Source organism: Trichechus manatus, unplaced genomic scaffold (genome assembly GCF_000243295.1).
Source record: "Trichechus manatus latirostris isolate Lorelei unplaced genomic scaffold, TriManLat1.0 scaffold00016, whole genome shotgun sequence".
Taxonomy (NCBI): Eukaryota; Metazoa; Chordata; class Mammalia; order Sirenia; family Trichechidae; genus Trichechus; species Trichechus manatus.
Window position 1 is genome coordinate 20541890 of NW_004443952.1, and position 12110 is coordinate 20553999.

General features: G+C 40.3%; 2 protein-coding genes across 11 annotated transcripts in view; one reads left to right on the forward strand and one right to left on the reverse strand.

The window, feature by feature from the left end:
• Positions 1-6055, forward strand: part of TEX10 (testis expressed 10) — a 47712-nt gene extending 41657 nt beyond the window's left edge. For 2 of the 6 annotated variants that reach the window (XM_004372225.2, XM_023727462.1), the window contains exons 14-15: positions 4392-4602; positions 5838-6055. In XM_004372225.2, coding sequence (XP_004372282.1) covers positions 4392-4602; positions 5838-5951 — 325 coding nt within the window. In that variant the 3' untranslated portion in view covers positions 5952-6055. The other 4 variants (XR_002823281.1, XR_002823282.1, XM_023727463.1 and 1 more) reach the window with 4 other exon arrangements.
• Positions 6056-7596: 1541 nt separating this feature from the next.
• INVS (inversin) overlaps positions 7597-12110 on the reverse strand; it is a 156689-nt gene continuing 152175 nt past the window's right edge. For 4 of the 5 annotated variants that reach the window (XM_023727460.1, XM_023727458.1, XM_023727459.1 and 1 more), the window contains 3 exons: positions 11376-11602; positions 10579-10653; positions 7597-7770 (listed from right to left, as the gene is read on the reverse strand). In XM_023727460.1, the coding sequence (XP_023583228.1) occupies positions 7619-7770; positions 10579-10653; positions 11376-11602 (454 nt within the window). In that variant the 3' untranslated portion in view covers positions 7597-7618. The remainder of the gene's footprint in view (positions 7771-10578; positions 10654-11375; positions 11603-12110) is intronic. The other variant, XM_004372226.1, reaches the window with a different exon arrangement.

Sequence of the window (12110 nt, forward strand, 5' to 3'; positions counted from 1 at the left end):
TAATACATACTCATAGTAAGAAAACATTTATATAGTTTAAAGAGCAATTATAAACCGAACATTTAGTTAACCAGCACCCAGGTTAAGAAATAACATGAACACCTACACTCTATGTACCCTCCATGGTCAGATTTCTTTTCTGCATTCCCACAAATAATCACTTTTCCATTAATAACTTCCTTGCTGTTTTTAAATGGTTTTATTGTGTTTCTAAACAATAGAGTTTTTGCTTTGCATATTGTGAATTTTATATTAAAGAAATCATGCTGTATGTATTTTTTGTGATTTGATTCCTCCAGTGTCATTTGTGAGATTCATCCGTGTTGATTCATTTAGTTGTACATGCAGTCCCTGGGTTACGAACATCTAACTTATGGACAACTCGTACTTAAGAACAGACTGCTATAAAGCCTATTATATTAAAAATTTAAGTTAAACACATACAGTAGTTTATAATAATGAAGGCATATACTACTTTGTGATGTTCATAAATACACTGCGCTGTTTGAAAGTGTTTCTTAAATGTTTTATATTCATAGAAAGGTAAAATATATACTGTATACTAAGACATTTGACTGACGCTAAATAAGAACTGTATGTACCTGTTCTAACTTACCTACAAATTTGATGTAAATGCAAACTTTGGAACGGATCTCATTTGTAATATGGGGACTGCCTGTATTTCATTCATTTTCATTTCTCTATAGCAGGGGTCAGCAGATGTCTTTTTGTAAAGGGCTAGATAGTAAATATTTTAGGTTTTGTGGGAGAAAGATGTGGCAGTCAGCTTATGTAAAGATTTACAGCCTTGGAAACCCTATGGGGCAGTTCTACTCTGTCCTGTAGGGTCACTATGAGCTGCAATTGACCCTACGGCAGTGGGTTTTTGGTTTGGGCCATATAGTCTCTGTGACAGCTGTTCAGCACTACCGTGGTAGTGTGAAAGTAACTATTGGCAAGAGGTAAGTGAATGAGCATGGCTGTGTTCCAGTAAAATTTTATTTACACACAGGCTGTGGGCTGGATTTGGCTTGCCAGTCATAGTTTGCTGACCCCTGCTGTATAGTATTCTGTTATTTGATATACCACAACTTACCCATTTTACTGTCAACAGACATTTGGATTTTTTCCAGTAAGTATATATTTCTTTAGTTTTGTGTATTTCACTGTAAATAGTAAAAAATACACATGTAAATAAACTAAGATTTGATGGTATTTTGCTTATGCATCATCAAACTTTAGTTCTATAGTTCAAGAAAAGGCTTCATAAGCAGCAAGCAATTTCTCGGGGGACCTAAGGATTTTAGATTAAGCATTCCTATTTATGAAATACGTATATTGCTATTTGTCATTTTCTGTCTTCAGATATAGCCCCTTTATTAAGCACTTCCATGAGAAGTTTCAAAAATCTTTTGTGGTTTCTTATAGAGGAACATCCTGCTTTGACTTTATGTGGCTGGACTGGACAAAATTTAGTGTATGTAATACTTGTTTGTTTAAAGTGCCGAGTTTTAAAGAAGGTATTGAAAGTGTTGGTATGGCCAGGACCCTGTGTATCTCAAGATGACAATCACAAGGAGGGTCGTGGGTAATTAAAATTCTTTTTTGGGCTACTCCATCCCCTACTGTAGAAGGTGTTTGTGAGATTACACATAATGAGAATGCCAGTCAGATTACCAGGAGCCTTTTAATTTTACAAATGCTGGCCTGAAGATTAGGTTTCATCTTGTACCTTGAACATATTGTTCTGTTGTCTTCTGGGCTCATTGTTGGTAATAAAATGTCTGCTGTTCACCTGAGTCCTTTTGGTTTGAAGGTAGTAATATATTCTGTTTTTACTGTTTGATCTTTATCCTTTGGTGTTGCCGTCAGAATCTTAGTGTAGATTTGTTATTTATCCTGCTTGAAACTTAGTGTGTGCCTTTTTCTGAGGAGTTAATATTTTTTCTTCAGGTCTGGAAGGTTCTCAGTTATTATTTATTGAGTTACTCAGTTACTTGTATCTCCTCCATTGTTTGTTTTCTCCTTCTAAAACTCTTCCTTAACCATATGGAGCTTCTCGTCCTGTCTTATTTCTTAACATCCTCGAGTTTACTAATTCTTTTGTAACGCCTATTGAGAATTTTATAAACCATAGTATTATTTTTTCTTTTATCGCTGTTGGATTTTTACTTGGCTGTCAGTCTTGTTCTTGATTTACTGGTGTTACTTTAAACTTTCTGTCAGTTCTGTTAGCTTTTTTCTTCTCTGGTGTGGAAATTCTGCCTTATTTTGGGGAGCAGGTGGGTCTCTGGAGATTGTCTTTCATTGGGTTGAACTAACTCATGTTTTGGGTTGTATAACTTTTCTCTGAGTGTGTCTTCTGTGGGAATTCTGTGGAGGTGTGTGGAGACTCCCTGTGGAACGGTTTCACATCTGCATTTTCCTGGCTTCCGCTATATCCAGGGAGCTCAGTTCTAGCTCCCAGTCCCCACGCATGGGGCTTGAAGCCTCAACTTCAACACTATTGGCTATTTAAAACCCCAGCCCTAAAAACTCATATCTAGTTCTGTACCCCTGTTGGGTGTATTTACGTGAGTTCTGTCATAGTTTTGGTATGTAGAGGTTTGACCCCTTCTGGCTTTGGAATTTTTTTTTTTTAATGTATTTTATCTGCATTTCTTTTTGTTTGGAGTAGAAGGGGAGGGTGGTATTCTCTGACGAGAAGATATCACTAGTTTGTGGACGTTATCTGAACTCTTCGGAAAATTGCCTGCAAAATGTTGAACTTTAGTTTCTTTAAAGTGGTATATGCCTTTAAAAAGGTTTAGAACTGTTGCTTTATGTTGAGCTGAAATCTCAGCTTCATTTGGTTCCAGTTCTGTCCTTCATATACTTTATAGACTAAGTAAAATTGTTCTTATAGACTAAGTAAAATTGTTCTTATAACTGACAGTTCTTAGAAGACCCTAAGAATGCTGTCACTGTTCTTCATGTGACATTGCTTCCATCTGTTGGCACTGATGTCTCCTCTGTATTTCTCTCTGGCTTGACCGTTTTAATTGAGGCGTTTGAAGAATAGAATTCTAAGCTTTATATTTGATGTGAGATAGAAACCAGCAGCTCTTTTAGCAGAGTTTTGATCAGGAATCACTTGAAATCTACTCAGATTAACTAAAGAGAAAATTAATCAATTGGACCCTTGTAAGAGTAACTTGTAAAATCCAAGGGCTAGGAGTGTGGCTGGGCTCCATTAGGAACTGGAATTAGGGATCAGACGGCAGGAACCATAGCAGTTACTGTCTCCATTGTTTGCTTTCTCTCCTGGATTGTGTGGTCTTGTATCTCTGCGTGTTTGTCTCATTATTGGCTGTATCTACAGTCTAGCTTTCTATCCTCCCCTTGCACACGGCTACCCCAGCCTGGCTCTGCATTAGTCAAGAGACTGAATAAAGTGTCTGCAGATAGGAGAATCTGGTTGGCGTGGAATGGATTCAGTGTCCACCTTTGATGCGATTGCTGTATGTGGTATTTGGGAGGTGGTGGGCGTATAGTGAAAGAGCTGCTCCCTCTAGGTCTGGAGGTAGATTTCTTTTAGAAAGATTTGGGGACTGGGAGGATTATGCACTCCTGGTACAGAAATTTGCAGACTAAGGACACAGACTCTCCCTTCAGATGAATATTGCTTTGTTTAATTGACACTCTTCTAGAATGTGATTATGTCAGATACAAGTCCACCCATCTCTACTGTAAACACTTTTGGACCTGTTCTGTAAATGTACCAAGAGAATGCTGCTTACCCAAGTTTGGATTTACTATCTCTGGATTTCCATGACCTTAGTCATAGGGATGGTACCCTTATTGACTACTTTCTAAAAACCATTTAGGCTCTTGGTAAGCACATCTCTCTCTGCAAATCTGCCCTGTTCTGAGAAATTGAAGAGGCTCAGAATCAAGTTCATAGGCTTAGAGTTTCATGATTTTTTTTTCTTCCTTTTTTTACAAGCGGGGGATATTCTTACTTTCCGATGTCTTTGGTGTTATATAGTAGACAGTTAAATAATGTCCAGTGATGGATAGCAGAGGATATGCATGTGTAGATCATTCTATTCTCTGGCTAATTCTTTTGTTATGTATGATCACTAGGGCTTCAAGAATGTGTTGCTAAGCCTGGGAAAGTGCCGGTCACTAGGCTTCCTAGACTCCATAGAATAGGGGAAGTTGGCTAATTTCAGTGGATTTGTTTATTTAGTTTTGATGACACCCGGTTCTTATTAGTGTAGTTTGTGGCATTTTACTTAAAAACACCATATTTCTTAAAAGGACATTTTCAGTTTGGGGAAGTGGGGAGGAAAGGGCACTTTTCCTGTCTATGCTGGGCTCACTGACTCTTTCCATTTCTGCTATTATAGGGACAAACTGTGGGGGGCCTGTGTCTCCATCCTGGCTGTCCTGCCTCGAGTTCTCAGGTTGATGCTGCAGAGCCTGCGGGTGAACAGAGCGGGGCCTGAGGAGCTGCCTGTTGTGGGCCAGCTTCTTCGCCTGCTGCTACAGCACGCACCCCTCAGGACTCATATGTTGACCAATGCGATCTTGGTGCAGCAGATCATCAGGAATATTACGGTAAGAGACAAGGTACTGTGGGCTTTAGTGTTGTTGGGAGGGTCAAATTCCCACCCATTGACTGACTCCCTAGAATTAAGCCCAGTGTGATATTTCTCAGGGTTTCCCCTGCCACCCAGTACCCTGGTTGTCACTTAACCAGGGGAGTGCCTTTGATTCCAGAATCAGTAATAAAAGCTTTAAAAGACAAATACTGAATTAAAGTGGCAAGCAGCTTTAGTTCCAAAAAAGAGGCATCAGAGGGACTCCCACCTGGATTCTGATACAGACTCTATTGATTGGCTGAGATAGCTCGGCAAGTTCTTTTACCTGTCTGAGCTTGTTTTCCTGTCTGTAAAAATAGGAATAATGCCATCTTCATTGGGTTTTAGTGAACATTAAATGAGCTTATCCAAGTAAAGTTTTTAGTGTGTCTGGCATTTATTAAATGCTTAATGAATGTTTGCTATTATAAGGAAACTACTGAGCAGGAATAAACTTTAGGTCAATTTCTAGTCACTTCAGAGTTAAGAGGAAGAAGGAAGCTGTAGACTTCAGATTTGTCCAATAGGTTGCTCTCTGCCTTGAGCTGTGGGTGTGGTAGGGGGTGGCAGCTGTCTTGTCTAGGGTTCCTTCAGTGCTTTTGGTTTTGGAGGGTTAGAGGGTCTTTTTGTATAGGTGTTTGTGGGTTTATCGATTGAGGTATGTAGCAGTACTCTGGAGTAATAGAGCTTTTACCTGTGTGTAACACAGGTGCTCATTCTGAATTTTCTCAGTAGCCTTTGAAGAAATGGAAGAGGCAGCAAGATAATTCAGAAATAATAGACGAAAAGTCAAGATTTTGGATTAGTCCCAGATGGGACTATAAGGAAGAAATCGACAAATTGTCAGTTGGCTTTGTAGATAACTAGGGCAATTCTTGATTTCACAAAGATCATGAGATTCCAGAATGTCAAGGGATGGAGGTTGAGGGTTTAGAGATTGCTTGATGTTGAAATTCCATTAGTCTCTAGGATGTGGGGGAGGGAACAGACCCATCAACAAGCTGGTGGCACTTGTACTTGAGGATATAACTAGGAATTTGTGGTATTGCCCAATTGATAGGTTCCTTTTTCCAGGAACACTCCCTGGGATGATTTATAGATGGAGGAAGTGTTGGCAGATGCTCTGAGAGATCATGTTTGGGTGTAAAAATACTGTCATGTAGCGTAGCCATGTTGGTACAATTCTCAAATGACTCTTGCTTTTCTCTTCAGACATTGAAGAGTGGAGGTGTTCAGGAACAGTGGCTCACAGATTTACATTACTGCTTCAATGTGTACCTCACTGGACATCCCCAGGGGCCTGGTGCATTGAGTACAGTATATTGAAGAGACACCATGGTACCTCCTGTTTGAAATTGTTTATTGTTGTCTAATTTTGAACAGAAAGTGATGGAGTGAATGTTTGTCATTAAAGCTGAACTTTTAAAGAAGTTGTTTATGAACCTTCCTTTATATATACTGCAGTAGAAAAATAACACTTGGGAATTCCCACTAGTGGGCAGACTGACCTAGAGTAGCACATGATACATGATTACAGTGGGTAGTGTGTTTTGCATTTCTTAGGAGCTGAATATTTATAAAATATATAGTAGTAATGTGATATCTTCTATTATTTACCAAGAAATTGGCTAAATCTTTGTGGTCCCATCTAGGCAACCCTCATTTGTTGTGTTCTCAGCTCCACTTCGGTAACAACAGAAACCAGGTTTTTTTTTGTTTGGGGTTTTTGCCCTTATCCAGCAAGATATTCAGCTTCTCACTATGGAGTTCTGTTATTTACAGTTTCCAGCTCTCCAGGCAGGGGCAGCATTTCAACACAGTGCTGCAGTTGGTTGGGATTTTCTTGTATCTAAATGGTGCTTGGCCTAATCTGGGTAAGTATACTTTTCAAAATAATTTTCTACTAAAGATCCATTATAGTTTTAAAAAGTTACCTGTTGTATATAGTGATTTTATATAATGCCTCATAATTACGAAAATAATGAATGTAAACAGTTTTAAATAGCAAACTGTAAAAATTAAGGTAATTAAATTAAGTAAACACTTTATTGCATCCTATCTCTTGTCAGCACAGAGGTATCACTGATCTTAAAAAAATGGAGGCAGCCCTTCATTACTTGTGCAGCTAATATGTCCCTGTTTGTGCCTCCTGTCTGCATTCCCACAACAGCCTCACTCTCAAAAATGTGAAAAAGCCCAGATGACCAATCACTGGATTTTATTTTAACCAGATGTTCTTAGAGAGCTAGAATGTGCACAGTTAGCACAATTTTCCCTGCCAGTAGAAATGGCATTTTGACAAGACTGCTCACCTTTGTAGAAAATACAAGTGGAATGCTGAGGCCTAAATAGGTACCTTGCTGCATGAATGGTCTGGTCTGTAAACCCAACCTGACTGATTTGCTTGCTACTGTGATGCTGCTGCTGGTGAGAAAAGCATAGAGAGAGTACATGGCAGAGGCTAACGGGGGAACTGCAGAATGTCAGGAATCAACAGAGTCTATCTGTGGTCCTATGGACAGTTTCTGAAAACAACACTGAGTCATGATTCTGATCTGAAATGTAAAACCAGTAATGGAATAACAGTGAAGACGTGCTGTCTGTGATAAAATTTGTTGCATTAAATTCTAGAACTAGTAGTGAAATGAAGAAGGCTGCTATAAGATAGGTTCCTTCCCATCTCATTTAGGTTCTTCACTTGAGGCAAGAAACCAACCTGTGCCAGCTAGCTGGCAGAAATTCTAACCCAGCACCCCTGCTTTGTTTAGATTTTACTTGTAATTATTAGTTCTCATTTCCAGCATACTGACTGACATGAAGGCACACAGCGAGGCTCCTTGAGTGCAGGCTAAGATGATTTACAAAACAGTGGTGTGTAAGAGTGGAAAGAAAACTTAGGCTGACATTCTTTCAGTTATTACCACATTTTCAGGCTAATAAGGCTTCAAGCACTGGTATTAAAGTTTTACCACACAGAGAATCCGAACGCTGTACTAGCTATTCCAGCTCCCCCGAACACAGTCTTCCGAAATAGGCACTCGAAGCTTTGTTTTGCTTTTTGATTGAGTAGCTGACTGCAGGTTATAAGAAAAGTTCTTTGATCTTCCACTGTTTTCATGGAGTTGTATACACTGCAAGTTGCTCACTGTTAAAAATAAACATGAGATAGATAATTCAGATTACTAATTATAATGCAGAAGGGAAGAGTTCCTTGGTGGTGAGGAAAAGGGTTTAGGTTCAGACTGTTCCTGAACCTAACACTGTAAACAAGATGATGGGCCAGTTTACTGTGGAAGTGGGATGACTTACTGACCTTGGAGTTTCCATCATCTCAAAGATAACTGACATTTTTTCAAGGAAGAAACTTGGAGGATGAAGGCACTTGAGCTGGAACTGGAACCTAGATTTTCAGTCTGCCTGGAAAATCTAGGATGCTCTGTTTCTTTCTACATGTCTCATTCAGCACATACATCTCTTTTAATTTTTAATTTTCTGTGTGCCAGTTTCCTAAAGTTCATTCTAGAAGATAGGTTCATTTGAAAACTTCTGATCCTCAAGAATGATGGACTAATAGGTATATCAAACTTAAAATGGATTTACTGAGGCCTTCTTAATGGCCTTGAAATTACAAACTAAAGTGATGTAGTCAACCCTCTCATTTGACAGATGAGGATACCAAGGCCCCAGTCTGTAAGCAGACCTTGCTGAGGCCATATTGCCATACAGTGCTCCTAAGTTTCTATGGAACAAATTGTCAAACATGAAAGGTGAATAGTTTTAAAAAGTATCCAACATACATGTCTTAATTTTTCTTTCCCGGTTTATTACTATTAATTTAAGTGAACCACTGTTTTGGGACATGTTTTTGGCTGCCTTCACTATATAATCTTGAATTGTCATCTGCATACCCCTGTGCAGATGGAATATACCGGATTCATACAGGGGGTACCATTATTAATAATCACTTGATCCATGATTAGTCCACCCATTGGAATAGGCTTTTTAAAGGGGGTTCTTCTATTTTTAAAGAGATAGGCCCAGGTTTAAATACATATATATATGTATGTATGTATACACACACAGATACATCATTTATCAATGTACATATCAATAGCTCTTGGATCATTACTGTGCTGCTAATCTCTGTGGGTTGTTTGCAAGGGTAGGTATAGAAGACTGGAGAGAAGAGCAGAAATTGTTTCACTGTCTCCCAAACGCCAGCTCCACTCTACTGCTCAAGACGTGAAAGCTATAGATCTGAGAGGAGAAGCAGCCCAGGGGGCTGTCATTTTGCTACACATTCATCCCACTTTTTGCATCCTCCTTTTTAAGAGGTAGAGGCCTTAAGAGGTTCTCTCGCCCATGTTAGAAAGCGGGGGCAACAACATTCATTCATCAACTATTTGGGCACCTACAATCTGCCAGCACTTCTCTGAAACTAGGAATAGAGCAGTAAGCAAAAACAACATCCCTAACCCCATGGCATTCTCAAGGTGAAAACCAAAGTTAATGCTCTATCCTCTTGGTTCAGTTTGGTGTCTCTGATTTCACATTACAGAAACTTCTGTGTGTCCAAGTCATGCCTATTTCATGGAAAGCATTTTCTTTCTTTTATAGACATGTTTTCTGTATAAAACAGGCTTCCGCTAAACCAGCTAGCAGTTCGGTATGCTCATTAGACTTAATCACTGGATAATGCTTATTGCAGGTAGGGGTGGGCCCAACAAAACCTTGTTTCCCCAAGTTTGGGGTTAGGAAAAGATTTTATTTAGTCCTTGTCGAACTTCCAGTCAGAATTGTATGTGTAGGATAACCAAGCTTGTTTGTATTAAGTGTAGGAAACCACTAAGTATTTCTTTGAATTTGTTTACTCTGTGACCTTTGAACCTCCCAACTAAAAATCTTTTATCCTGATAAACACCTTAATTTTAAGGTTTCTGATGGTCCTGGGTTTAAGACAAAGTGGAAAAAAAAAATGCCCTGATTATCTGATTTATAGTATTTGATTATAAATGTCACTTCTAGTTATATCTGATAATTTTGTTTTTGAGCCTATTCTCTCAGTTCACTCAAGTGTAAACATGAAAGCTTTCTTCCGTGGAACTTTGGGCTTGGATTCCTTTGAAAGTTTCTAACTACCCCACTCATCACTCCTGGATCAGCCTCCCTATATTACATGAAGGCACCCAACTTTTTCTAAAGATATTGCAGTAATTACTCTGCCTCCCCCTGCCCCCCGCCCCCAAGCTAAATGAACGTTAAAGTTCATGCCGACAGCCACTGTTCACCTTCCCAGCTGCAGTCTTCCTGCAGGATGACTGTTGATAGGGGAGCATCGGGTAGCGTGTTGCCATAGCCACCTGTGGAGAAACACTGGACCTGGCATTAGCTGCTGACAGCACTGAACTTATCACCCAAATTTAATGCTGGCATGAATGAAGGAGCCCTGAGGAAAACACTTGTCTGGAGGCTGGAAAGAAAGTTCCCTGAGCTGCTCCTGGATGAGTGAAAGTGGACAGTTGAGCTGGACATGCTATCAGATCCTTTTTATGGTGCCCTGGGAGGCAAAAGCCAGAATTTGTGGTGAAGGGACTTCTTCCCATCTTTGGGAAGAAGATGGAGGATCTTAACATGAAACCAAGATGGAACAAGAACTCCCAAGCTATTACTTTGAAGAACTGACAGTATTTTCATTTCTCCCTTTATGTGAACAAGTATGCAAAGGTGATCAATAGCAGCTACCATTTATTGTTCCTGCCTGGTAGGGAGACAGATGTTGACTGCAGTAATAATTCCATGAAAGGGCATTAAAAAAACATGCATACCTGAAATCAGATGACCATTGGAAACCCCTGGAAATGTGTTCTAATGTCTTCCACCTTTGGAGATGGGGGGAAAAAAGCTTCCCCACATTCTCTCCCTATCTGCTTTGCCAGTGCAGTGGTTGCCTTACCTGAATTGAGACGCAGCACAGAAGGGGCTTTTGGAGATCTTGTGGGATGATGTACTTTACCTTCTTGAGAGCAACCTGCAATCAACCCAAAATGATCATCTATCTTCGACCAGTGACAGCTGTGGCCTAACCAAGTTCCGAAGTCCTTATTGAGCAATAGGCAGGTGTCTACCAAAATAAATTACTATACCATATAAGCCCAGGGCACCACAGAAAGTTTGTTTCCAAAGGTACCTTGGCTCTATTTTTTTGCTGTTGTAGAGTTAGGCTTATTCTTATTCTCTGCTGAGTTTATTTGGATGGGCTTTATCCAGACTGAAAATGTTTCATTTTATAGCAGCTCATCTGCATGAATAAGTATTTTCTGTAGTAGTGCTTGGGTCTGGGACATTCCACAAAAGAATAGGCAGCCCTGTACTATCTTAGCATAGAAAGGGCGAAAGTGAGGCAGGCAGGGCTACCCGAGCCTGGAGTCCTTGAAATGAGTAACGTAAGGGGAAGACGACCCAAGCAGGGTCAGTGAGGTGCTCAGTCATGAAACCCAGAGGAGAATCTTGGCTGGAAAGCTCTCTGGGCTGAGATGCCAGAATGCCTCATTAAACCAATTTTGATCCAGAATTGATAAGTGGTGGGGTGGCGGGGGAGGGACTGTGTGGTGCTAAGAATTGTCTTGGTGCTTGGAAGTAATTAAGTTCAATTCCTGTCTGAATGCAGTTTTTCCCAGTGTCATGAAGTCCCATTTCAGATTCTCTGGGGGTGTTTCTTGTAAACTACGAGGTGCCCATAAAGAGAATTACCGTAGATTTGCTTGAGCACTGAATGCTTGGTGGACTTGATGCCTGAGCTGCCCTTGGATGGACTCTTGGTGGTCCTGCCTGCGGTGATGGTCTTTGGGGGCTTCAGTTCCAGTTCTTTCCGCCAAACCTTGAGAAGCAAGGCTGCACACTCTTGGTTCCATCTGTCCATATCTGCTCCAAGCTGCTTCATATGCAGAAGATGGGAAAGGTGCTTCTTGAGCTGATAGCTGGTGAGGACAGAGGAGGGGAAAGACTTTAAGACTTACTAGATCACAGTACTGAGAAAACCAAATTTCCTTAAGGTTCCTAGAAGTTATAATAAATAGTATTTGCTGAATTTCTGGGAGGGTCATTCAAGATTCTGTTCCCAATTTCAGTGGCAGCATGTTGAGTGTTGACTTCTTCTCCCATTATCAAACATTTCCTGAACTAGGTAAAATCAACCAGATCAGTCCTTGCCTTAAAGGAGCTCACAGACTAGTGGGATAGACTGATGTATAAGCAAGCACGTGCAGTATGACATACTGTGTGAGAACAAGAAGCTAGACTGCGTAGGAGCAGGTACAGAAATGACAGGGAGGCTTGGTAAGGCTTTAGGAAGCTGATTACTTCTGTTGAGTTTTAAAGGGTGAGTGGGAGCTTACCAGGCAGAGAAGAGCATACCAGGCAGCAGAACCGACATGTGCAGAGATATGGGCATTTGTGCAGGAAAAGCAGAAATGCAACATGGCTTGA